Source organism: Pocillopora verrucosa, chromosome 8, assembly GCF_036669915.1.
Source record: "Pocillopora verrucosa isolate sample1 chromosome 8, ASM3666991v2, whole genome shotgun sequence".
NCBI lineage: Eukaryota > Metazoa > Cnidaria > Anthozoa > Scleractinia > Pocilloporidae > Pocillopora > Pocillopora verrucosa.
The window spans coordinates 7,997,339-8,025,255 of record NC_089319.1 but is presented as its reverse complement, the minus strand read 5'-3'; the positions used below and the strand labels follow the sequence as shown (position 1 = coordinate 8,025,255).

The following is a 27,917-nucleotide window of genomic DNA, read 5'->3' as shown; positions in this document are numbered from 1 at the left end:
ATAATATTTTGGGAACGACAACAAGGTTTTGCACCCTCCAGTAACTGCGGCGGATTTGACGAGGCATTTCCGCTTAAATTCCCAAATGAAAACTTGGCCGGTATTGTTGTATCAAATTTCCTTGTCGCGGTTTTGTTGATGATAATTTGTCTGCCTCGCCAAACTGCAAGAGAGAGCGGAATTTTTGGTCTCCCCTCTGAAGGACGGTCTCAGCGTTTGATTTTAATATAGGAATATTTTCGAATTGGTTGACTGGAAAGGAATCAGCAGTGATCTGTCGCTTTTGCGATGCGTTTTGTAATGTAAATCTCTGTCAGACGCGACGCCATTCGCATGAATCTTTCTTCAATATCGTCGATTATTGTGTGCGCACGCGTACTGGGCAGAAGTCCTACTGCGAAAGCAAAATAAGACGGAGTGTTTTTTGTCTACTAAAGTTGGCCCGCTCTCGCGGAACAAGGTTGCTTAAGGTAAATCCTGGACTGTAGTTTATATTCTTTATTTTTCGGTGAAGGTCTTGGTTATATATAGTTCGTGTTCTGCGCGGGCGCTAGCTTATAATTTGTGAAACTATGGTGCGGATTTTGCAAAGATGGCTGGTTGGCCAATGTGTCTGTCACCCGAGAGGCGACTTTGAAGACAACGTGACGACCAAGTCATTCGCTGGCGAACCTCAGCGCGTCGAAATTGGCAAACAAACTCGTAAATTTAGCATCTTTATTATGTGAAGTTTAATACTGATACCATGGAATAGCTGCGGATGTATTTAGGACTTTTAAGGAGGTCTTTTTAAACGCAGATTTAATCGCCCATTTTTGAGTTAACTGAGATGGAAACGTGACGAAACGGGCTTGCGAATTCCATCATATTGATTGCCCTGGACCCAATGAGAAGTGTAGTCGTGCCCCTTTTGCCTGTAATTCTACACAACTTGCAGCAATTTTAGGTACAGGATCGAGAGTTATTTCTGAAAGCGTAGTAAAATAACCACAATTAACAGAGCGTTTTATATGTCGGCTCATCAGTCATAATCCGGGCGCGCATATTGCTAAAATCGAAAATGAACGATTACATTAAATATGAAGGGAATCGTCAAAATTGAGAAGACCAAAGCCAAGGATAATACTTTTCCAACTCAAAATTAACAAACTACCACTGCCTTACTAAAATTCGGCCAAATGCTAACGGTGTGATTCTACTGCTGTAACATGTCACCGACTTCACATTCATGTGCGCCCAAGAGCTTATTTGCACATCGTATTGTGTTTCATGACTTGTCTTGCGAGAGCAAATTTGCCTGTATTAGCTTCAAAAGAATAAATGCATTTCAGACTGAGAGGCTTGAAAATGGATGGATTATTGATGCAAATGACTGTGCGCGTTCATCGGTAAACGGTTATAAGTTTCGCCGAAACGAACATTGTTCGGCTTCTAATTTGACGCCGTAAGTGGCACATTTTCAACGCGTGTTTTCGAAGTCTTCGCTCGACTGAGCACGTAAGAGTGAATAAATTTGCAACTCGCCGCAGCGAATTGTTTTACGCTAAAACTACCGTCGTATTAATTTCAAAATTATCCCAGACTTAAAAATAATTGCCGTCATCTGTCTGTCTCCCCGAAGAGCGTATTTCTCGCGTAGGATCACGCTACGATGTTTCGAAAGGTATATAGGCTTCTTCTTAACTAGATTTCCTGAAGTAATTAATATTCATAGGGGTTGTTCCAAGCAGATTGTCCGTCTAATTCATAGCTCAGGTTCGTGTTTTATTGTTCGGGGTTTAAGTATTAGCGTGTTTCTTCTGCGACAAAACCTTTTCAGAATATTTTTTCATGGAAATCGCTATTTTTGGGTTTAAGTCTCAAATGACGCGACCCGAAAGGTGTCATCTTGGATTTCACTGAAATAGGTTTTACATAAACTTCGCCTTAGCAGCGAGCTATGATGTTTTCTGATGATATCTTTACGGGAAAAGTGTAAATTGTGAATAGGTACTCCACTCTGAAATACAGGCAAGCGTTTTAAAAAGTTAAAATTATGTTACAAGCGTATATTTGCCAAATTCTATTCTAGTCTGTCTTTTTGAATAAATGGAATTTTTTACTCTCAAAGATTACCTGTACATTAAGCAGATACCATATCCAAGAAATAATGATAACAGTTTCTGTTTCTAGCCAGAACACAATTGCACATACTTTTAGTTACTTTTGACAATTATTAGCAGTAAATTTTTATCACTAAAAATTATATTTCATTTCATCTTAAAACACAACATTTAAGTTGGCTGAATTGAAAATATAAATTTTTTTTCTCTAGTAGGCAAGCTGCTCCTTGAAGGCAATTGGTAATACAAACAATCATATTGTTAAGTCAACAGATAATGTTTTTCATGCTGAATACTTACTGCTCTGGATATTTCCTCATTAAAAAAATGATTGATAGTGTCTGCCATACTCCCACTTTTTGTAGAAAACACCCTCTTTTTCTGTAGTTAGTATAAATATTAACAATTTCCTGTCATTGTGCTATGATGTGTCAACATTTTCTAACTCTAAATTGACAAGTTCTGCAGATGAAGTAATATGCTGATTTGTAGTTTATATGAAAAACTTACATTAACATATGAACATTTTGTAATCTCAATTTTTTCAGAAACATTCTAATTTGCATCAAAATCATCTGTTCATTACAAGTGACATAGAGCTCCCAAAATTTTTTTAAAAGAATATGACTTTACAAATATTATTTCAAATTGCTAAGGTTCATAATTTTTTTTCAGTTTGGAACAGGAAAAATAATGATCAGTTCTTAATCCTTTAACTCCCAGGAGTGACCAAGAGAGCATTTCTTCATACAATATCAATACAACACAAGCAGACAGGTATTAGTTGATCTAATACCAAATTCTTAGAACCAACACGATAAAAATTGTGTAGCAAATAGCTGGGAGATTTTCTTATCAGATCTTGGGTGTGAAAGGGTTTATTATAGAACAGCATTTGTTATCTATTAAAAATGATGGCTATCAATTATATTTTCATAATGTTATGGAAAGGGGCATCTTGCTTTCAGAGAGTTTTGCACATCTGTAAAGATATTTCCTGGAAGAGATTAATAGAATCATGTTTTAGTAAGACATCTGTTTAATTGTAGTCTTTTTGACTGTAAATAATTTCACAGTTTTACTTATATCAAATCTTTGCAAGTGTTGAGATGTTATTTATATCTAGAACCATGAATTTCTGTAATTGCCTGCTAGGAATTAACTGAAGAACCTTCCTGCTGAAATTAGCTGGTTGCTGCTCAGGGATCAAATTAGATGAAGAAACTGATTATGTAATCTATGCTGTTTTTTCTGAGTGTATAGGTTTTTGTGTAAAACTTCATGCTAAATTACTTTTTTTTTAGTTTAAAGTGCAGTATTTTAGATTTATAAACAAAAGAATTGTTAAGATTTAGAGGGGTAGTTCTACTGACTACAGTAATAAGTTAGATTTATGCTATCAAATTTGCTGTGACTGTATTCATTTAGAATGTTTTTGCTACAGACAGAACAATGTAACAGTGATTGCTAAGAAGTCTTCAGTAATATATATTTTTTTTCAATAGATAGTTACATATTTACATTTTGAGGGCAGGAGTTTAAGGTTATGTTTTGAATACCAGAGGCAAAGTTTGAAGCAGGAGGAAACAAAATGGTAGCATAACCACCTTTAGGGCAGGAAATGAAATCAGCAAACAATGCCCTTCTTTTCTCTAAAGCACAAGTGTCAAATAAAATAGCCTGGACAAAAAATTAAACAGCTGGGTTAAAGTCTAGGTTTTCCCGCACTTACTAAAAGCATGAAATGGGAACATATTTGAATGGAAAGTGTTACTTACAAAAGAGAGTTTGGGCTTTTAAAAGGACCTATTTTGCTAAGTTAGATTTTAATGAGATTTGTTTTCATGCTTGGAATTTTTATGGTTATGGTATGGATGTAGTTCTGATAAATTATTTTCTTGATCTGCAAATACCAGGGCCAAAAGAAGGATTTTACAAGTATTTGTCAAATTTCAAATTTTGCTGTAAAACCCCCATTGGAAGAGAAACTGATAAATTACTGAAGCATGTCACAAGTTGGATTAATGACAGATTTGTTTCAATGGATCAGAGAAATTGCAAAATTATGACTTAGTATTTGTCTTTAATATATCTACCTCTGAGCCATTTTGTGTGTTGGCTTTGCCTTACCAGGATTGCTTATCAATTTATCAATAAATCACTGAAAAGAAAGAACAAAGACTCTTTCATTATAATTCTTTCCCAAAGGGGATACTGTCTGTATCATATGAAATGCTTCACTTTTGAAACTGAAAATACTCTATGCTTGAGTTGTGGATTACAACTTCAGATTATGGGTTTATGGCATCTGCAATACCTTAATTTCTCAGTCCCTGAAGTTGAAGGCTCAATATCTCTGATAACAGTTCTTTGTGAATAAAATTTGCAAACCCAGTAGACTGTGATGAAACACAAAATTAAGGATATTGTGAACATAATTTCCCTCATGGAGTGATTTGCATGGTCAATGAACATAACTTTGGAAATTGTATTGCTTAAGTATCATGGAGTGTTGCACTTATTCTGTGCATTTCCAATATAATTACAAAAGAATTTTATTTGTAGAAAATGTCTTCTAAACTAAATTATTTAAAACAAACTGAAACAGATATATATGGGTCATGGGGCCTTACAATCTTATATGTAGTACTGTCAATATAGTTTGTTCACAATCAGGAATTTCACTTTTAATGTAGCATTATATACTCATTTATACACTCAATTCCCTTTAATCTGATGCCTGATCATATTCCATCTGACTGATATATTTTTAGGGATATTTTACAATGTGTTGTGGAAGTTGCAAGGCTTGGTTCTTAATGTTAAGCAGATTAAAAATAGATATTATAGATAAAATATTTTTTGAGACATAAATGGCAACCAGAAGAAGATTTTAGCTAGTAATTCTGGTGTGCTTTCATGCCAATGTACATGTATTGAGGTTAAGGTTACCATTTTGCATTTTGAACCAACTTTTGCTGACCAAAAAGGTGTACCAGGCTCCAGGAAGGAGAACTTTTAACTTCTAGCTGCTGTCGCCATCTAAAAAAAACATTTATTGCGCTTAAGCTTCCTAATGTGTAGTTACTACCTCATGGAGTTACAAAATCATTTATTTTTGTAAGTATTGTTCGAGAAAAGGTGATTAGCAAACAAACATTTGTAGTCTGCTTCATTTGGATTTCAAGTTAAAATGTCTCAGTTTTGATTGTTGTTTTAGGCAGATGATGGATACTGATCCTACACCTGAGAATGATCAGGAAGATCATTTGATTGGTGTAACATTGGACACAGTTGCAATGAATACAGGAAATGATCAGCACACCTTAGAAGCACTGCCATCTGGTGGCTCAACTGTGTCTCCATTAATAGAGAATTCAGTTGGACATATGAACAACTCTCTTTCTACTGCATCAGTTATCTTATCTTTGGATTCTGACCCATTGGGAGATGATGTGGAAGTGAATCAGCCAGATTGTGATACAAATGTAAGTTGTGGTGAAAGTAAATCATTTATATCCAGCTGTAAAAAATTCATAAAACTTTTTCCTAATGAAACTAAATAGTTTATGTATATATGTTTATATGTACATCTCTAGATTTACTTGATAAGTAGAGAGAATTGGTATACCTCATTTATTAGATTAATCCTTTAACTCCCACAAGTGACCAAGACAGAATTTCTCCCAACAGTATCAATACAATATCAAGCAGACAAGTGGTGAGAATAAAGAAATATATCAATTTGGGGATAATTAGTTGATCCAATACTAAATTCTCTGAACTAACATTATAAGAACTGTATGGTTGACAGTAAGGAGAATGACAAACTAAAAAACATTTTTTTATTCTCAATTTCATGATTTGTATATTAATACTACTGTAATCAGGGCGTGAAATTGCGCCTAATACAGGCGCCAATGCGACTAAATTTTTCACTTTGGCGACCAAATCCTGAAAGTTAGTCGCCAATTTGGCGACTAGAACGTTTCATCATAACCTTACCAAGAGATATAGTGAATTAAAAGATTTGCAAAGATAAATTCGCGGCAAACTTCCTCGTTAAGTTTGTTTCCAAAATGTAGCACATGCATCTCAATCGATAACTAGACACCATCTTGGATTTAGATGAGCCTAAACGTTGTATATCATCCATCCTAGTGTCCACTTTGTAGCACGTTAAAGATCTTTTCCCTAACTTAATTTTGGAGGGTCTATCTAGAACGCTGACAGCGTAAAGAAAGATTTTGTTTGTCTTTGAAAATGGTGACCAACTTTATTTGAATTGGCTACCACTTTGAAGAATTTAGGAGCCAAGTGGCCATCAGAAAAAAAAGTTAATTTCATGCCCTGATGTAATGCATAAAGTGCATAAAGATGGTAAGTCAGATATGCTTTCTTGACATCAGAACTGGTACATTAAAACAAATTTGTGTCTGATTCACTCAAAATTTTCAACTGCAATCGAAGCAATGATCACTGTGTGCTTTTCGAGTCTATTACTTGAATTAATGCCATGTCATGCTGCAGTCTTTATTGGAGGTGGTGTTTATTATTATTCCTACTCTAAAATGCAGTGTTTATTCAAGGGTGGTTTTAAACTTGAATTACTTTTCTTTGTTTTAGCAGCAGTATCAAATTTTCTATTTCATCTGTTGAAACAACTGTGAAATAGTTTTGATTGTTTTTCTAGTGTATTGTTTGCATTTGGTGATTTGTTTCTTTTTTTCTGTTTATCTTTTGATGAATGGGATACTTGAGTTAATGATTTTCATTTCTTTTAATGTTCTTTATATGTAATTGATGAAGGAGAATACTTTCCACAAAGCTTTTGTTAAGCCCATTGGTCATTTGTAGGGAGCACATACTGAAATTGGTGAGAGTAGGGAAGACGACTCTCTTGCTAACAATGAAGTAGTAGAAGACCAAACAACAGAAGAGAATGGAGCCACAGAAGAAGTTGTTACCATGAGAGATGCCAGCGAAATGCCACCAACTCCTTCAGCTTCTTTTGAAGACAAAGGAACAGATGATTTCTTGCATGACCAGGATGACAAGCCTGTCAAATTTGGCAAAATTGTAGATCCTCATGTGTTGGGCTGCTGTGAATTCTGTGGAGGTCCAGTGAAGAGGCGTCGCTATTGTTCTCCTCTGAAGCGATTCTGCTCTAAGGGTTGCTCTCGCAGTTCTAGAAAAGCCAACCAAAAGGTATGTGATTTTTAAAATTGTCATAAAATAGGAAACAGAACATTGCCCAGAATGAAAGAACATCAGACAAAATTAAATGTGACCAGAGCAAGTCTCTCTATTTGTCAGCCTGAGTTCTCCCAGGTGTTGTAGAGCTGGCAAACACAAAACACAAACACAAAACACAAAAAGCTGAGGAGGGGGGGGGGGGGGGAGGAGGGGGAGAGGGGCACTGGCTTTCCTCACACCATCCCTTTCTTTTGGGATGTTTGATATATCTGTATCTTTCAGAAGAAAGAGGATGAAGACAACGGACAGGACTCTGACGAAGGAAGTACCACAGGAGGTTTGTTTCTTTTTTTGTAAGTTTCTGGTATGTCATAAAAGATGTTCAGAATTACAATATTATTGCTTTAACTTTGTGTTGGTTCTTTTACTGGTTTATTGTGTAAATACACCAAATTCACAGTCATTTATTTATCATTTCATGGGTTTATTTGGAACCAACATAGTTACCAACTCCCTCTTGGCTTGTTTGCTCAGTTGGTAGAACACTTCACTGGTATTGCAGAGGTCATGGGTTCAAATCCCATACAGGTCTGAATGTTTTTTAGGCCTTATTTTCACTACTGCTTTTAATGTTCATTACTGCAAAGACTGCATTAGTGAGAAACACTCACAGGCTAGTTTTCAGGTACTGCACAGAAAATGAATTGAAACAGAACAAAATATAATGAATAAATGTAAGATAATTTAGTTCCCTTTTGATATGATTCACTGATTGGGAAGTGATTGAAGTACTTTAAAATTTTTTTTGTCACTCATATTAAAATCACTCTTTTTACAAATTTTGATGTGGATTGGATAAGAATTGCTGATCTAACTTATGTATCTAATTTTGAAATTCTGCAGTCACCGAAGGTGAAACTCCCCATAAATTTACTTGGAGTGATTATATGGAAGCAGCTTTAAGCAAAGCTGCCCCTGATTGCTGCTTCAAACATGTGAGTATGCATGATTAATTGAATGTAAAATGTGAAGTGTTTGATTGCATGGTGTTTCTCATTATAACCCACCCAATACTTTTTGCATAATTCTCTTGGCTGCTTTACGCGATGTGGTGCCAAACTACTAGCTGGTTATCATGTGTCGACATGAATAAGAGTCCTCAGATTATTTTTGGTTTATGTACTAATAGTTGATTTTACAGTTGTGTGCTTGGTTGCCAAGCTTTTGAACAGGAGTGAGGCTAAAGTTAAACCTGGTTATGATACAAACATTGCTGCTTTTCAAATGTAAATTAATTTATTATCATGCTGACTAGATACTGGTCTCTATTACAACAAGGTCACCTTTAGCCTCACTCCAAATCAAAGGTACAGTAACTAAGTACACAATTGTAAATTGGCCTATTAGAGGGTCATTCTGAGGAGGATCATGTGTATGATGGTATTTAATCAATGCTCAAAGTCTTGGTATTTCAGAATATGGTAAATTCCTTAAAATATCAGTACAATTCCCTCAAATGACGGGCTTGTAGACAAGAAAGTGGTCAACAGGTTAAGATTAGAACTGAGCTGGCTCAAATAAATCTGGTACAGAAATTTTGTTCCCAGTCTTTGGCATCTCCTTTACAGATGGGCGACATAGCTTAACCATAGATCAGCACCAGCAGTTATAGGAAAATTTAATCTTTCAAATTGGCTCTCTTAAATCCCACGGTATCTATGAATGCTTTTCATTCAACTAATTTGTTCTTGTTTTTCATGTTAGCATGTTCCTGTTAATAGGGTACCTCTAGTTTTTTGGGACATAAACTTACCCCAAATGTTTGATTTTTAAATCCCCTTCATCCTCAACAGACAACTGTGGATGTACCAGGCCTTAAACCAGGAATGAAACTTGAAGCTGTTGACAGGAACAATCCCCCTTCGTTTTGTGTTGCAACAGTCATTCAACAGGTTGGGCACAGGGTGCGTATACGTTATGATGGCTTTGGAAAGGACAATAGCAATGACTGCTGGTGTAATTTCCAAGCAGAGGAGTTACATCCCATTGGTTGGTGTGCACAGAATGGCTATCCTCTCCAACCACCCAAAGGTAAGATCTAAGTATCATCTCTGCCATTATTCCTAGACCAAGGGTCTCAGTGCTGGCAGCATCAGAAGGTGATCAGAAGGCAGAGATGGAAATGGATAGGGCACACCCTTTGCAAACTAACATCAAGTGTCACAAGACAGGCCCTCTGCTGGAATCCTCAGGGTAAGAGAAAGAGAGGACAACCAAGGAAGACCTGGCATCATGACCTTGAGGCTGACATCAGAAAGATTGGCCACTCATGGTATCAATAAGAAAGGATGGCCTAGAACAAAGATCTCTGGCGGACTATTGTTGATGGCCTATGTGCCAGGTGGAGCAATGGGCTTAGATTGGTGGTTAGATAGATAGACTGATTGATAGATAGATGGAAGGGTTTTAGTAAAAGCTAGTTACCAGTCAGGTTTAATTTCTACTGTTTTCTTGAGAAACGAGTGTCAGTGAGCAATCAAGCCAGTTATCATCTGCCAACCAGTTCTTACAAAGCCTTGTACAATCTAGCTGATTAAATGATTGCTGTTCTCTTTTGAGTTATTCATTTTATTTTTGGCTCAGTAACATTCGTATTTTTTTCAACTCTTTTTTTTATCCGGACTGGTAGGTATAAACAGTACTCTTGAAGACTGGAGGACATTTTTAACTCAGACTCTCACAGGAGCTCTGGCTGCACCTCATGATCTGTTTAGAAAGGTGTGTGACTGTCTTAACCCTTTAACTCCCAAGATCTCATTAGTAATTCTCCTTACTGTCTGCCATACAATTCTTGTGATGTTAGTGTGGAGAATTTGGTATTGGATCAACTTGTAATCCCCTAATTGATATTTTTCTCTCTTCTTGTCTCTTGTCTGCTTGATATTGTATTGATATTGTAAAGAGAAATTCTGTCTCAGTCACTCACAGGAGTTAAAAGGGTTACTAAACTGTAAATATCATATAAAAGCCTTTGTCAAAATAGTTTACAGGCCTGAATTTTTTCAGGGCTCATTATTACTCCAAGCATTGGAGTAATAATGAGTAATAATTAGTCATTACTACGACGATAGCTTTCATATTTATTTCTTAAATGGTGGTTCACATATATGATTTTCACATGTTCACGGTCATTGATTCATCACTTCACAGGTTTATCACAAACCAACATAATAACCAGCTCCCAGTTGGCTTGTTAGCTCAGTTGGTAGAGCACTGCACCTGTATTGCAAAGGTCATGGGTTCAAATCCCATGCAAGTCTGAATTTTTTTCAGGCCTTATTTTCACTATTTCTAATAAGTAGTGTTCATTACCACAAAGATCACTTTCACATTCATCAAAATAGTTTTTTTTGCTAATTAGGCAAACAATTGTTATTTTCTTGCAATAAAACTCATTTTAGTGATATGATTTTCAGAGTGGTCCTGATGATAAACCCAGGCATATCAAACTGAATTAAAACTTGGTTCAATAAAAAGTTACTTGTCATAATTGTGCAAATCAACATGTGTTAAGAAGAACATAAACCCAAAAACCCAAGTGCTAAAAACATTAAGATAGATTGTATTAAAGTCTCTATCATGAATATTGTTTAAAAGACTTTGGAATGGATCCTTTTGATGGTTTTTTGGTTTGAAATTATGTCCTATTTTTATCCTGTGGGACTAAGATACCTAACTCTGAGTGTGAAAGGTATATTTCAAGCAAGAAGGCCATTCAGGCATCTTGGTTTCTTTTAGTAGGTAAATTCCATTATTTAGGGGCTGCAACAAAATAATAGAAATTATGATTATAATTTTTTTTTTCCTTCAATTTTTCATTTGCCACATAGACTCAAGAACACTTCCAACCAAGAGTTCATGGGTTTGAAATTGGCATGAAATTAGAAGCTGTTCACCCAATGAAGCCATCAATCATCTGCCCTGCAACAGTCACCAAGAGCTTGGGACCTTACTACTTTGCTGTTACTACGGACTATCAAGAAGATGTGCCTGCAGTCACATTTTGTTGCCATAGTGACTCTCCAGGGATTTTTCCTGCAGGCTGGTGTTCCAGACATCAAGTGGATTTGTCTGTTCCTGGAAGTAAGTGTTAAACTGTTTAACTCCCAAGATCTGATTGTTAATTCTCCCCTCCACCTTTACACAATTCTTGGTGAATTTGGTATTAGATCAAGATAACAACTTCTGCCTGATAAGTTTTGGTATTCTCATTTGCCAATTGCTAGATACTGTAAGGATATTATAGGGAGAAGTTTTAGGTTAATCACTTCAGGGCTTAATAAGGTTAAGTGTTGTAAGTTAGAGATTTCTATTTGTGGGCCACCTATTCAAGTGTGTGGAGACAGGGGGCAACAGGAGCAAGGAGAGGAAAGTTTTGGAGGTGGGAAGGGATAACTTTATAAGGGTGGGGAGCAGGAAGATGTAAAAATGTGTGATGTGAGATGGAAGTCAATTATGTGGTGTTGTGTTTATCAAGGAGATATTGGAGCAGGGTATGGGAAAAAGAAGCAGATGTTTCACCTCACTGAGGTGTTGTGTATCCCATTGTGAGTGGTAGCCCTTAAATTCACTCTTACATAATCAGGGTTCTTGTGCGATTGTTTATGTTTCAGGCTACACCAAAAAGACCTTTGCATGGGACAAATATTTAACTGTATGCCGGTCAACTCTTGCCCCTGCTCATCTGTTTCGGGTAGGTTTAGTATTTTTCCATATGACGCACAAGACTTCTTTTTTCCTTTACCACTATTTTTTAGTCTTCTTTTTATCTTGCTGAACTTTGATATCTCTTCATCCAGAAAATGAAAGCCCATAAATTCAAACCTGGGATGAAACTAGAAGTGGTTGACCTAGAGAAGCCACACATCATTCGAGTGGCCACCATAACAAACATCATGGGTCGTATGCTGCAGCTTTTCTTTGATGGACAATCCAAGTTCCAGTTTGTGGATTTTGAATCCCCAGACATATACCCCATTGGCTGGTGTAAAAGAACTGGACACATACTTCACACTCCATTTGGTACAAGTAAGTGTATTGTTTACTTTTCTAGTCATTGGCCTAGGGGAGTGAAGTTTTGTGAGCACTAACAACAGGCTCCATAGGGTAGTTGAGTCACTGTGTCCTTGACTGCAATAGCTGAGGAATTTGTGTGCACTTAGAAGGCCAGTGTTAAGTGTCAGAATGGAGAAAACCAGCATTGAAGCTTCAAGTGGTTTGGGACACTAAACCATATGCTCTGTTTGCTACAAAAGTCTGTGAAATTTCTTTGTTCTTTTGTAGAAGGCATGACATTATGCTGTTTTGGGGAACAGTTTCTTCTCAAAATTTCCAATATTAAGTTATGGATGTCTAGGTGTGACTCTGTCTCTGTTCCCTGTGTAGTAAGTAAAATCAGCAGAAAAAAAAATTGGTGCCACATAAGGAGTGGAGGGTATGCGGCAGCTAGAACACAGAATTGAGTCAATGACATATTTGTAATTACTGGGCTTCAATTTTTTAGAATGTTTCTCTTTTATTAATTGCTTATGTGTACTTTTTCTTTCCTTTTTTCCTAGTTCCTTCTGATGCATCCAGGTCAGTTTATAGGCTTTCTTTTCCTAATTGCAGTTTATTTGCATTCTACAGCATCCTGAATATCATGCAATTGCATGGATGCATTATTTAACCCATTAAATCCCAGAGGTGATCAACATGTAACTTCTCCCCTATAATATCCATACATTACACAGCAAACAGGTAATGAGAATACTCAAACTTATCAGGTATAGATTGTTCTCTTGATCTAACACTAAGTTCTTGTAACTAATTTAAAAGGGATGTGTAACAGCTAGAGGAGAGAATTAACAATCAGACTTTGGGATTTAAAGGGTTAGGTTCTTTTGTTTGATATGTTTTGATTGATGATGTTTGGTATCTAAACAAGAGTTCCTTTGTCTTTCACATGCTAATCCTCAAGTTGCTCAAAAAAGCCACATTTGTCCAGCTATCAGTTACAATTTTTTCCCTGAAATTAAATTGGCAGATTTTAGGGGCATAATCATCTTCTTTTTTGTAACACCCTTTGCCCTTTAACTCCCAAGATCTGATTATTAATTCTCCCCTCTAGCTGTTACACAATTTCTGGTAAATAAGTGAAGAGAATTTGATGTTAAATCAAGACAACAGCTTCTACCCAATAAGTTTGAGTATTCTCATAATTTACATGTTAATCATCTCTGAGAGGTAAAGGATTAAAGAAATTTTGAGTGATAACCCAAGGATGTTCAGGGAGGGTATGGATGTGTGTTAAGCTCTTAATACATGTTTTGGCCTCTTACTGTAATTTCCGGCCGTTTACCCGCGTGTAATCTGTTGATTTTGCATTAAACGCGCGCCACTGCGGGTAATAGGGAGGTGCGGGTTGTGTGACAGCTTTAAAATCTACAGGTAGTTGAATTGAAAAAAATTATCACCTACATGCGTTTCCACCTCTCAAATGAATTTTATTGAATTAAGAGTGCCACGAAGCGGCACGAAAACATGATGCCGACTCGAGTTTATTTCACGCATAATTAGTTGCGTGACGAACAAATTGTTATCGGCGCGCGTGAAAACAAAACCTTGATGGTGACAAAAATAATCCAAAGACATCCCGCGCATCAGTAACAAATTTCCATTGAGCACTAGCTTGAGCTAAAGAGAATTTTCACGTTTTAAGGGACTTGTTAGGCTCAATAGAGCACCGGAAATATCTATTTTTTTCAGGAATCGCCGACCCAGCTTTCTGTCAACAAATCAACATGGCGCTGAACGATCGCTCGCACAAAATGTGGCCACAAATTCGCATTCTGTCAAGTATGAAACGTTGAGACTTGGGCATGGGCCGCTAGTGTTTTTACTGTATAATTTTATCAATAAAGTACATGCTAATATTCACACAGAATTGTGCACGCGTCTGAATTTCTTTGACCTTTAAACTGGACAAAGAAGCATTCAAGCTTTCGAAAGTTAGATCATACAACTTTTTAAAAGACTGAGATGTATCACCTTAATGTCACGTTTTCGCCACCAAAAAGGTTGAGTAACATAACGTGCGGGTTATCCACCAGTGCGGGTAATCTGTTGACTTTTTTTTCGCCGTATGCAATAATCGGCCGTGCGGGTAAATGGCCGGAAATTACGGTAGTTCTTCCTTAAATTTATGGCTCACCTCCTGAGTTGCTTTGATCTTGTGAAGTTGAGCAAATCTGTCCAAATTGGAACAGGCTGATTTTGCTGATGATGATGAAGGAAGAATGTGGGTATTTCAAGCTATTAACTAGTTATTTGTAGAAACTACTGCGCTTTTATAATAAAAAGTAACTTAACATCAAGTTAAAATCCTTTGTCGTCCTCTGGCATGCAGCTCAGATGAGGAAGACACTCTAGTACTGCCCTCATTTCTGGAGGTCATGGGAAGGCAGAACCAAACCCAGTCAGGACAACAAGCCCTGGGTAAGTCAACCTTTTAATCAATGTTAACACCTCTGAATTTTGTCTTGTAATAGGCGCTATGGCAAGTTTTAAGAAACATATGAAACAATGAATGCTTTAGCAACATTACACATTCATGCATCGTACTGTTCCATCATTTTCTCCCTGCCTCTTATGGTCAACTTTATTAGTTGTTAGACTCATTACTACGTCTTTGGAAAGGATATAAGAGACATTTAACTCTCTTTCCCCCCCCCCCCCTCCCCCTCTCCCCCATAAAGTTTTGAAGAGAGGATGCAAAGAGCAAAACCAATATTTTTGGTACTATTGAAATTAAGGGAATGAGTGTTCCAAATGTTACGTTTGTTTTATCAAGGATTGTGGGTAATAAGACTGGAACCTAGCCAAGGAATTAACCCTGTACTCCCAGACATCAGTATGCATATTCTCCACACTGTTCTCTATAAATTTCCTAAGGTCTGATTAGGATAACTTGTTTAACAATCAAGAGATTCTTCTCCTTTTTTCTGGTGACCTTAATGTTTGATTCAGGGGTGATTTTGTGGGGAGAAATTAGATGTTAGTCACTCTTAGGGATCAAAGGGTTAAGGATATGGTTGAAATTTGCTTGTTGTGTGCTGGATTGTTTTTTTCTTCCTACCTTAGTTTAACTCTTGCAGAAAGGGACTCTTCCCTTCAAAATGAGTATGATAAGGGGAAAGCAACTTGGGTTGATGCAAAGTGTAAGGGTTGTCTGTCTCCTTGACGAATTGACTGGGAGACAATCCAAATAATGGAAGTGTACATTAGTTGTTGTGAATATATTTTTGATATGAAATGGTTTGCTTTTCCTCACTTTTAGGAATTCTACCTAGAAAGATCCCAGCTGTGAGGTTAGGGAAGTTTTCTACTGATTTGATTGGTTTTATATCAGACAAAATTCTCTTTTGACTTACCATGAATTGCGGGTGCAAAACGCAAGCGAAGTCCTGGGCTCAACCTAAAGTACGTACTCATCTTGTGAATGAAAAATAGGAGAAGCTGGTCGTAGCGGTGACCAGGAAGGTGGGGGGGGGGGGGTGGGGGTGGTTTTGGCACAACCTGACAAGTACAGATTGTAGCATATTGCCTGGGCCTATCTAAGCAATGTGGGGCGGGGGCGAGGGGGAATTTGGTGTTATCTGTTTTAGGCTTTAAGACGCATCTCCGCAATTCCGTATTCGTATAGGCTTTACCTCCAAGCAAAGAACGATGGTGTTACTTATTTGTGGTTGTTGTGCTTACAGCAAAATTGAAAAAGATGACAAGTCTCCAGGCGAAGAAAGTGACATTAGTGATGATGACACAGGTAAGAGATGATGGAAGATTTGGGACACTAATATCGGTACGATATTCCTGGACTTGGGTCGCTAATACTAGCACAAAGTTCCTGGACACGTTTGATCGCGCAAGGCTCAACTGAAAGACCATTTGAATTCTGTGAACTGTGAAATGCTGTGAAATTTTCATGGGAGCCACAGTGTCGTGTAGGTTATTTTTCCCTCAAGCAGGTTCCTTCGGCACCCAAATTCCGAAATAGTATGGAAATTTGCCACAGAATTTTTGAGGAAAAAAACTAGTTGAAATTAAGATAGAACTTGAAGGTTTTTCCTTGTTCCAAGTTGCCGCAAGTGTTGGTTGACATCTATGTGACCGGTAGGTATGTCGAGCTATAACTTTCCGTATGGTATGGTCAGAGTTATTTTTGCGCTGAAAAAATTGTACAAACCTTGATTTGGGCATGACGAAAATTCTGAAAGTATTAACTCAAGGGGGGAAAAACTCTCTTTGATGAAACGCCCACAAAAACTTGCTTGATCCTTTTCTCAAAGACTCTTGCTTTTGTTCAGGGTCAGAACGATTTTATCACAACAAGAACCAGATCTTCTTTAACAAGAGCTGTTGCTATGGACCCCTGTTAGACCCGGACAAGGTGTCACAACTGCCCGAGGCTACCCCTCCTGGGAAGGTCAGTAGCGTTATACGCACGGGGCTGGAGATGGTAGCCAAGGCAGCATTTGATCCAGAAAAGGTTATAGATTTGATGCAGGAGGGATGCGGAGTGCGGGTAGTGGTAAAACACAAAGGCAAGATTCTTAAAAAGGTAAGAGGGAATATGTCTTTTTGACTCTGTTTCCTTACAACACGCTTTCAACGGTGCCTATCGGAGCAGTGGAAGGGATGATTTTAGCGCGAAATCGAATTTGCTGGAGTTTGATTCTTGTCAGGAAACCCACAATTTTACGTTATTGTAATTTTAAAAAAAACTCTATGTTAGCGTATCGAGTGGTATGTTGTTCGCACCAATCAGATCGCAGCATTTGGGTATGTATCTCCCAGCAACCAGATCTCCGCATTTGGGTATGTATCTCGCACCAATAAGGTCACCGCATTAGGGTATGTATCTCGCACCAATCAGATCACAGCATTGGGGTATGCCTGCACCATCAGAGTATGAAATTGGAGTACTGCAAAATTTTGCGATGGAATTAACTCAACATGAACGTGCACCACGAATGACATATTAACAAAGAATTGTGAGTTCATCTACCTACTGTAATGGTTCGTGTCCTTCGTGAGGACTTCGTCGCTATGACCTGTTGGGGTTAGAAAGGTCGTCAGGGAATTGTCTACCATTTAGAAGTGAAAACGTGATTTGCGTACCGCTCCTTTACTTCTTACACTTACGCCGTCATACAAAGGCCTTACTCGAAATTATCAGTTGAGCCCTTTTTTTGGAAGGGCTATTTTTTCTGACTCAGGTAAAAATTGCGCTAAGCTTTAGCACTAGTAAAGAATATTTGAGCGTTAATTTTGTTTTTGCCTTGTGATTGCTCTTTTGGCGAAGGTTTAAAACGTCAGAAAGTTGCATTTACTTTCTGCGTCGACTGTCTTGTTAAAAATCCGTTTCTATGCTTTTGAAAGTTCTCCATGAGTTACATCTTGTTTATAGGTATTTTCCCGATACAATTATGTGATTACTTGTCACTATTAACTATACTTTCTCAGATGAAAGCCATTTTCCAGCCAACAACCTAAATTTTACGACATAATCCTACTTTATTTGGTCAATTTTCCACTCAATTCTCACGTTCTCAGACGTTTTCTACCAATCGAATTCGCGTTTAGCTACCTTAGACTTCCCCCCATCACGAGTTGATTCCTTGTAAAGAACCTGCATTTTATCACGTATTCAGCCCACGCAGGGCGAAGTCCAGATAGGCAACAACCATTTAAGAAGCCTACGTTGTTATGCCCTCGTGAAAGTCTTTGAAATAAGAAACTTTTCTCTTCGGCCAAAGTATTTTCACTTTTCCGCCAAATATCTTCGTTTAGAGGCTACTGGGGACAAAACAGAGTTTCGGTTTACTTTCTATAGCAAAATGATGTGGAAGAATATTTTATGAGGCAACCAAGTCTAAATAGGGAGTTTATGATCCACGTTTGCTTCTGAATACGTGTGACCGCAAACGTCTAGGAGTCACGTTACCAGACTCTAGCGGTCAAGGTCGCCGTTTGCGGTCCACGTTTGAACTTCGGGCAAGGCAGTTTCAGGTACTTCAACTCCCTGGACGCTTTACCTCTTCCTTTTCGAAAGATCTCACTTATTTCCTATAAATGGATGTGGGGTGAGGTCTTTTCTTATAACTAATCCTTGTGGGACACATTGTGTCTTTGAAATGAAGGACCTTCATCCTATGTGTAATTCAAGATGGCGGCGTACATGTTGATTTTTCTCGGGTGAAACCCGACGTCGATCGAAAAAGCTGAAAGTCTCGAGACTTCTAACTTCTAACTTCTAACCACAAACTGCTGACCGCGGTTTGACGTTAGCGGTGAACACACCAAACGTGAACTCTCTAAAGACTTTTGTCTCTGACGAAAGAACGCCAGTAAAATTGGTCTCAGCCTGCTCCCTATTGAACGATATTTTAATTTGAATCTTTTGAAAGTAAATACACATTTTCCTTTGTAAAAATGCAAACATCAATTTCCTTGTGTCCCGTTTCAAACCACCCGTCCAAAAATATAACTCTTGCGTGCGTAGCAGGCGTGTGTTTCTTTATTGTCAATGGGTCGCGACAAAGATCGAAGATCTTTCTTAACCCTTTTACTCCTTATAAATTGACTAGCATCTAATTTTTACGTACAATGTCACCCTTGAATCACCCCTTAAGGTCCCAAGAATAAAGAAAATATTCACCCACTAAATATGGAGATTATGTATACTGATGTTAGTGTTTAAAGGGTTAAGTATTCTTGTTGCGGATAAAAAAACGCACGTATTGGTGTGCACCCAATTTTTCCTCCTAGGCTGAACTCTTTGCGTAATCACTGTGAAGTTGTTCATGGGTAACACCCGTTTTCGAAGATTTCGGAAAGATCGAGAATCCTGTTTCGCGAAATTTGCTGTTCCCGTACCACTTTATTTATTATTATTATTATTATATTTAGTATTTACCGTTAAGAAATTTGAACCTGGCACAATCGTACTTCAAAGCTGTTCAAAGTGCTCTTGTATCGGTCCTCAAGCGCGTATGACGCAATAATAAATCGCTTACATGGCGAACGGTTGATTTGGCTCACCAGAAGAAAAATGAAAATTAATTAAAGATACGGTTCAGACCTCGTGCTTTTATCAGAGGAAGCGAGATCGAATTGAGATCGAATTTAGATCGGCGGGATCAGATCAGATCAGATCAGCAAAACCTGCCCTTTGATTTTGATTCTAAAACCGAACTCAGTCAACCAAACTTTATTCATATTGAGTGAAAAACAAATTCAACTGCTGACAAAATACTTTGAAAGCTCATAAAAAAAAATTAATACCTGAGGGTCATTTAGTGAAAATTTCACCGGCTGAGTCGTTTGATATTCAAATAGCCGTTAATTTTCTCCTTGTTTATTCAGGGTTTTAGGTTCAGTTCATGATTAAATCGAGGTATTAACTTGTCCTTACATATACTGGTATCGTATCTGTTTTATCAACAGGCGATTTCGCGCGTGGATTCGCGACCGAAGTTGGAGCGCTACCTGAAGAGATTTTGCAGACGACTCATTTGTTGTGAATTCTTTTTGAGTTTAAAGCCGGTACCAACGCCATGCCCCGATCGCTGCCAAGCTGACGGTGGGAAAGAGTTACTTGTTCTCGATGTAGTAAAAAAAAAAATACACATATGTGATGGCCAAAAAAAGCGGAGACTTTCAACGAAGATTTTACTGTCGGTTATGTTGTGGAACAGGCTGAATGAGAAAGAGTGTTATCTGAACTCTCAAAAAATTAGATATTTGGTTTTTATTTCATCGCTGTAGAGTGTTAATTTTGAAGTTTGCGCTAGATTACGTATGTTAATATTAAGTGTCAACGTTTTAGTTATTTAATCAATGTTTGGGAAGTACTTAAAAAACGACATACATCACTGACAAAGAGACTAAATTAAACAAAAAAAAACAGTATTCATTTTCCTGCGCTATAATTTTTTTTTCGCGGACGGCTGGTTTATTAAAGTAATCGCGCTCCCTCTAAAGACAGATGTCGAACGATGAAGTTTCCTTCCTTTAAATAAATTAACATAAACTTTTCTCACTTAAGACTTCCTGAGGAATTAATTACGCAAAACTTTTTTTCAAGTCCATTTAGTTTTGTTTCATGATTGGGTGATGAGGCTTTTAAATGATCTAGGATAATGCATTTTTTCCAATTAAAAACGAAAATTTTGAACAGAAAAGTTGAATAGTCTGCCGCCAGGTACCAGCTGACATCGAAAGAAAGAATTCTCGTCAATAATTTATGAAGAAGCCGAGTGACGATATCAGTCTTTTACAACTTTGAATTTAGCTAGATCTTTGCTTATCTTGATCCAACGGCGTTTGAAATAATGTTGGGAAATGTGACTAAAATTCTCAGGGTTATCGTTAAGCGATTTTGAGCGCGATGATTCAACTGCGATGCTGCCTTGTGCTCTAAGTAATTGAAATCTCTTTGTTGGTATCTTAACGTTGACGACAATGGAAATGCTTGTTTTTCACTGTATGGGTTAATAACTACTTTTTGTTTCAGATCAAGGAAATCTCCAGGGTCCAAAGGGCTTGAAAGCGAAACGTTCCCGTGAATACTTTGAAGTCAAGCATCTAGGAGTCGAGAAAAAGAAGCGAGGCCGGAAGCGGAAGTCGGAATATTTACTTCCAGGGGACCCTAACAACGTTGCCACAAGGACCCTGGTGGAGAACGGTCTATCAATCGTAGGGGCGTCCTTCAATGTGGCACAGGGGCAGAAGATCTCTTCTGCGACGACCACAGCAACGACCACCATTTTACCTGTTCAGAATGTTACCGTTACTTCTCAAACCCCTGGAACTGCCGTTGTAATCCCTCAGGGAGTTTCTCCTGGGGTTTCTACTTCAACAGTTACAGTTGGAAACGTGGGGTTCCAGGTTCCTGGAAATGTAACGATGCCCCATCCTTCACCAAGTACAGTAAAAAGCGTACCATTACTCGTACCTCAGGGGAAAGTTCCTTTGGCGCATCCTCAACGTGGACCCGTTCCGATTAACGCTTTGCCAGGAGGAAAACCTGTTATGAAAGAGGTGAAGGTTGTGTTCTTTTCTCTCGCATGTTTGTATCAGCCGTTACAGTGTCAATTCTTCTCTTGTGTATTAGTTTACTTCTTAGACTATTGTGACTGTGAATACACGAAAATCCCATGTATGAACTACGGATAGAGAAGTAAATACGAAAGCGATCCTCGCAGTCATGAACACCACTTAAGCAGTAATGAAAGTAGGGCCTGAAAAAATTCAAGGCCTTATTCATTACTTCAACAACATAATGACCAGCCCTCACTTGGCTGGTTAGCTCAGTTGGTAGAGCACTGCACCGGTATCGCGGAGGTCACGTACAGGCCTGAATTTTTTTCAGGCCTTATTTTCACCACTGCTTAAGTAGTGTTCAGCGAAGATCGCTTTCATATTCACATGTTATTGTGTTAGCGGTAAGTCTCTGGCTGTGCACTGATGAAATTCTTGGCTTTTATCACGTCTTGGTTGGAGTGAAGTAATGGACGAATCTTTGTCATATATTTTGGGCCATTCTTGGCAAAGTTGGAAATTGCCTTTTAATGACAGGACCCCTTGAAATATTGGTATTAAGGCAGACAAACATTAACAAAGGAGGAACAGACACTAGAAAGCGTATGGACGATAGCACAGATTACAAAAGAAGGCCTTGAAAACTCCAGGCTTAATTTCAAGATGTCCAAAAAACCCTTTACCTAGTTGTTTTAATGTCTAGTTAAGTGTTAATTGATGACAGTCTGATAGTCGGGAAACGCCACCGAAGCTTTTTCCATAACATGCTATGTTTAACATTATGTTATTTAACATAATTGCGTTGTACTTGCGTAGCTACGCCTCTCGCGATGCATAACGTACAGCAAATTTTTCTTACTAAATGAAATTCGTCCTTTCTCTCTTAAGGGAGGTCAGACGCATAATCCTTCCAGTGGAAACAGCCCCATATCGTTACCGGATGGCACAAGTCGAATAGTCACCAATGTATCAAGCCAAAGATTTGCCACAAGTGCCACGAGCTCTGGAACGACCATCACGTTTGGCCGCGCCCCACCCAACGTTACCATATCCAACTGTACTCCTCCACCGCTGACCAAGATTGCTACAGAGGCCAGTAGCAGTCACGTGACCGCATCTACAAACATGGCGGTAGAACCAGCGAATCAACTTGCGATTCATGCAGTTTCCGCTGTTCAAACCGCCAGCAGTGTGTCCGTGCCGCCACCTTACTCTACTAGCAGTGCGCATGGTCCACCCGTATCCAGAGCCTCGTATGGCACGCCTACCACAGGACAACTGTCCGTAAACACTGGCTACAGACCTGCCACAAGTCCGCCAGTGTATCCTCGACAAGTATTGAGTCCAAATCCCGGAGGAGTGATCCGCCATCCCGGAGTTCACCCAAATCCTCCGGGGACGTCATCTGCAGTTCCAATCAAACCAGGTGGTGGGACACCTCCTCCTCCCCCACTTGTTCCCAATGCAAGGGTTGGCCAAGGAGGACGTCCCCAAGGGATGTACGTTCAAGCTCAGCCGAACAGCAGCAGTATGCCACCGCCTCGCCCTGGAATGCACACTCACACTCACCCTCCATCTTACAATCCCATAGCAGTTAGGACAGGGGTAGTAAACCACCACCCTCAAGGAAATACTCCGCCGCCTCCCCTCAGTAGCTCCCCAGGGGTTTCAAGCTCCAGCGGACAGCCTCACCCAGGTTCGGGAGATAGGGTGGTTTCGCAAGCGGGTGTCGCAACTATGTCCCAAAGGCCAATTATGCCAAACTATCCAGGGATCCCCCGATCAATAAATCCTGGTATGTCTCCGCGGAATGCCCCCCTGAGGTTCTCGAGTGTCAGAGCACCCTTAGGAAGTGGGTATCCCCGGCATCCTCCTCCCATGCGTCCCCAGGGAGGAGCACCGTTGAAGATGCCCCCCCATCAACAGGTAAGATCACATTACAAGTATCGTCGTTGCTTCTCCGGCCTTTTTTGCCTTTTTGTCGCTCCAGTTTAACAGAGCATTAAGAATCTCTCTTCTCGATGATCCACAAGCATAGATAAATACACTTAAAGTCCCGAGTCCCCCTGAAAAATAACAACCTTCGCGGAAAAGAATTGATTTAACGAAGGTAGTCTTTTGTACAATAACTGACGTGATCGTCCGTAAATGGGTAGTGCTGAAAATCACACGAAGCAACTAGTTCCTTTTTCACGTGTTTACTGTTGAACATTTATTTGTTACTGAATTTTTCTTTAGAGCTTCAAATTGCCATTCCCAGTGCCTACAGTGTCTGGCAATGTACAGCGAAGTGTTGGATCCAGTTTACCTGGCATTACGTTAGTGGATTCGGTATCAATGTCAAAATCTCACCTTGCGCCAACCCCGATACAACCGAAAAGTTCCATCGAGCATTTACAAGCCCTCACGAACGCGACCGATAAAGACACGAAGATAACCGAAGAGATAACCATAAAAGAAGAGCAAGAAGACGAAGAAAGAAAAATGGCGGACGAAGAAGAAGAAGTAGGAGAAGGAGAGGAATTAATTGGAGACAAATCACAATCGCCTCCGAAGAGAAACCTTTGGTGGCTGAAAAAGAAGCGTAGAAAACGCACACGATTGACCTACATTAAGTCGAAATACCGTCGGAAGGACGAAGAAGGCGCGCCGAGCACTTCCGAAGTAGCTGCCATGGAGGAAGAAGTTGAACTCGACGATCTTCCGAAATCTCCTTCAGGGGAAAGACCAAAGCGAGGCCGGCCGCCAAAGGGCATAGGGTTTCGATTCAAGACGGAGAGCTTCTCGAATAGTGATCCAGATTGGGACGAGACAGAAGAGAGAAGGAGAGTAAAGCCTATAATCAAGAAGAGGAAAGGACGAATGAAGAAAGGTATTATTTTTCTTGCTGAGGGTTCATTGCTTACGATAAAACGCGGTCATTTTTTCCTATTAACTTTTAAAAGGATATGAATTTAAAGTGGTCCTTCTTAAATTTTTTTTAACGAAACTAGTATTTTTCACCTTTGTTTTTGTTTTCAGATTCTAACGAAGTAACATCACCTAAACTGAAATCCCCAGGCTTGGGCGGGCCGTCGCAAATCCCGATGATCCCTGGTGTACCTGTGGTTCGGGAGTTGGGTACCGCAGGACCCTCTGGTTCCACCTCGCCTATGGTTCGCTCGCCGTCAGTTTCTCGTGCACATGCCCACCATGGAACAGGGATGCCTGGCGACAAGCGCATCACTTCTCCTAAGGGTGCTAAGATGATGCGCATGAGCTCTGGAACTGATCCTAGAGGTACGATAAAACATGTTATGAATCAAAAAAAGATCATTACTCACGTAAAGTAAAGATAAAGCGATTTCTGATTGAAGGTCATAGCAGCCAATCAGAAGAAAGGCAATTATCACAAGAAGCGAATCAGAACTCGATTTGTAATCCTGTAAAACTGTCTATCAGTAAGGAGCGGGAAACTGCGATTAACCAAGTCGCAAGTGGTCACCTTTTAAGTTGGCACCTGGTCGGGTGAAAGTGCAGTGTGAATTTTCCGGGGCGAAGGAAATTCATACTCATGAAATTTGGTATGAGGACACAATTGTCTCTGAGTTGAGCCTTCAAGTCCTTTTTTTTCTCAGTGGTATGGCACCAGACTAGTTAAAGAACGGTTGACACGTTCGAAACTTGTGGAGGACCCAGATTTTTTTTCATCTTGCAGCAGGGCCTTCTCATCCTTTTTGATTTAGTTATACCCCTCCTCCTACTGCAAGAGCTCTTTTACGAGCGGTAAAAAATCATAAATGAGTCGTTCTTTTACCAACCGCTATCTTATCATCACTCTAGTTTGCCGATACTCTGAGAGTATTTTTAGGAGAGTACATTTGTTTTTCCATTCAGGTCACCACTCTGCATCAAGATATTCGCCTTACCATTCCCCGACGTCAAACTCACCCTTCTCCCCCTTGGGGAATCGACCCATACGCCCAAAGCCGTTCTGCGTTGATGTCGGCACTAATACGTCACTTCCGGGCTGCGTTAATGGCCGATCACCAGACCTCCCCGCTAATCCTTCCACGTGGTCAGTGGAACAAGTTGTGAGATACGTGCGCTCAACGGACTGCTTACATTATGCTAATATATTTTTAGATCAGGTAAATGCATGCAGCTACACTGTTATGTTCTTGTATTAAGATTCGTTTGAGAGTGACGCCCCACGCGGTGCCTTTTTTTTAGTCGAGAGCTTAATATTACACTTTTGGGCGTCGGTTAGCCCCAAACCATTTAACGTCACTGATGTGTATCGTAATCTTTGACAGGAAATCGACGGCCAAGCACTGATGCTGTTATCACGCGACTCCCTGATGCAGTTCACGCGAATGAAACTGGGACCCACGTTGAAAATGTGTAGCTACATTGCTCAGCTCAAACTTCGAGCGCGATAATGCTCACAGTTCTTCCAAGTTTTCACGCATCTCCTTGAGTATTCCCAGAAAGTTAAAAGTTAACGGGTCATTTTGGACACCATTTGGAGCTAGAAACCCAGGAAAAAAGTATTCTTGAAGGAAAGTTTCCTATTTTTATGACGCATGGACTCAAAAGTTACGTTTTGTACGCTGTCACGAAATTTGCTCCAATGGCTTGTTCTTAGTCCGACCGTCATCTGGTCTCCTTTGCAGTCGCTGTTTGGTCTCGTCACGCAATGCGCTCTCTCCCACGCTGAGGGTACTCTGGGGAACAGAGTGCGTCGCATGATGAAACCGAACACTTCTGCGAAGGAGACAAGCCGTCTTCCTAAATTATTAAAAACTGGTGAAAATAAGAATTTGCTTTCACTTCAGATTCAAGTGCCGCATGGAAAAATTTTCTTACAAGGGCACGTTATGAGTCTTTGTGTCCAGCGAGACTCGCCAAGGAGCAGGGAAACCGCCCTGACACATGACTTTGGGTTCTAACCTCTGTTATCGACGTGATAAACAAGTGTAATTTCCTTGGGAGTGAAACTCCTCAGAGATTCCGTAATCGGAGATAAGACGACTAACACAGCTTCATAGAGGTTTACATAAGGGGAGAATTTGGCTCTGGAAAAGTTATTTGAGGGAAAGTGTGTGGACGGCTAAAAGTGGTCTGCGGATAGTTCTTTGCCCACTCTGGTTTTTTTCTTATTTCGTTAGGGTGATGTATTAAATTGAGAGCGCGTGTCGACTGAGTGACGTAAAACCAAATCTTAAGTATCAGCGGACAATGTCAATACGTTTAAGGATTCGTGGAAAGTTCAAAAAAGAAAACGAGCAAACTTCCCGAGGTGTGCCAGACTAAGTCGTGATTTGCTTTATTAGCTTGGCTTCTGATTGGTTCAAGGACTGTTTCGAGTTTTTTTCGGTTTCGACCATTCAAAGAGTAGGGACTGGGGCAAGTCTTTTTAGAACAATCACAGAGTATGTCAAAACAAAACTATTGCAATCCCACGGTACTTTGAGACACTTTAAAAGAGCTTTCACAACAACTCTGATTATTCCCAGATACCTTTTGCAAGTTTGAGTGTGTTTTCTTATTCTTTCTATCCTATAACCACAGACTTGAGAAGTAAATCAATCCCAGGTAAATTATGCCAGACAGTAAGATTAAAATTAGGAACAATTACAATAAATTAAATTGATAGAGGTGTTGTCGGCGCCTACCGTATGCAGCTCGTTTTCATTCGCGAGATTAACATTTTGATACTTTAAAATTGTATAGAGTGACCTATTTTATGTAACATAATTTTTCCTGTGAATTTGATACTTACAAATTTAGAGGACAAGTCCGCGGCACTCTTGGAAAGTGATGGGTGACGTGTTCTCAGGACGGGAATGAGTTCGGGAAAGATCGACAATCATCGGAAGTTGTTGTGCAGCAACATAACATTCATCGGTTTCCAAGAATGCAAAGCCAGAATAAGTAGTTCAGAAGTCTTCTAAAGACCGAGTTTTTGTCAAGTATTAAAATTATTTTTATTAAGCTTGTGTATGTGGTGAATTAGATTTTCTATGAAGAATTATTTTATGTCATTCCTGATGTTTTCACTGCGGCAAATGAAAACAGTGGGTAAAATCAATTCTTAGCCTCCAAAATTAAGATTTGCGAAACCATAATACCTTTAGTTCGGACAAGACTTAGACAAATCTTGGTGCTATAACTGGAACTAATTCAAATACTGAACAGGTGTTGGAGTAGAACTACCAAACCTTAAGTACCAATACACAATAGCACTGAAGAGATCTCGGTTAATTCTTTTGAATTCTTGCACACCAATTTTTCATGAATTATATCTTGTTAGACGTTTTGGTCTGTAGTACAGCAGAGTATTTTTACGAGCTGTGCCGTATATTGACGAGCCCGTAGGGCGAGTCAAATTACAAACAACACGGTATTTACTATCTAACTGCTCTTTTTTTGTGCTAAGTGTTTCTGCTTATTTTTCATAAGGCGGGAAAAGCGAAGTGGAAAGAGAAGCGTGGC

At 39.3% G+C, this 27,917-nt stretch overlaps 1 protein-coding gene and 1 non-coding gene across 2 annotated transcripts; both read left to right on the top strand.

Annotated features, from left to right (window-relative positions):
* The first annotated feature begins 166 nt into the window (after nucleotides 1–166).
* LOC131793227 (uncharacterized) lies at nucleotides 167–27,903 on the top strand. The gene is made up of 24 exons (XM_066171504.1): nucleotides 167–470; nucleotides 2,778–2,879; nucleotides 5,323–5,590; nucleotides 6,960–7,310; nucleotides 7,581–7,635; nucleotides 8,202–8,293; nucleotides 9,152–9,389; nucleotides 9,988–10,076; nucleotides 11,189–11,441; nucleotides 11,972–12,051; nucleotides 12,158–12,386; nucleotides 12,917–12,935; nucleotides 14,746–14,834; nucleotides 15,676–15,706; nucleotides 16,100–16,161; nucleotides 16,703–16,956; nucleotides 19,845–19,980; nucleotides 20,914–21,440; nucleotides 22,329–23,366; nucleotides 23,679–24,312; nucleotides 24,462–24,719; nucleotides 25,317–25,570; nucleotides 25,736–27,394; nucleotides 27,885–27,903. The coding sequence occupies exons 3-23, from the start codon at nucleotides 5,327–5,329 to the stop codon at nucleotides 25,859–25,861; spliced, it is 5,079 nt and encodes a 1,692-aa protein (XP_066027601.1). The 5' UTR covers nucleotides 167–470; nucleotides 2,778–2,879; nucleotides 5,323–5,326; the 3' UTR covers nucleotides 25,862–27,394; nucleotides 27,885–27,903.
* On the top strand, nucleotides 10,546–10,618 carry Trnat-ugu (transfer RNA threonine (anticodon UGU)). Its single transcript has one exon. It is a non-coding gene; the product is annotated as a tRNA-Thr (tRNA).
* Nucleotides 27,904–27,917: the final 14 nt, after the last annotated feature.

What these genes read in the sequence shown, in the direction of transcription:
- LOC131793227 (XM_066171504.1), top strand. Translation starts at nt 5,327, where the DNA reads ATGATGGATACTGATCCTACACCTGAGAATGATCAGGAAGATCATTTG. An exon ending in CGAAGGAAGTACCACAGGAG is followed by an intron (nt 7,636 to 8,201) that starts GTTTGTTTCTTT and finishes GAAATTCTGCAG; the next exon opens with TCACCGAAGGTGAAACTCCC. An exon ending in TCCTCTCCAACCACCCAAAG is followed by an intron (nt 9,390 to 9,987) that starts GTAAGATCTAAG and finishes CCGGACTGGTAG; the next exon opens with GTATAAACAGTACTCTTGAA.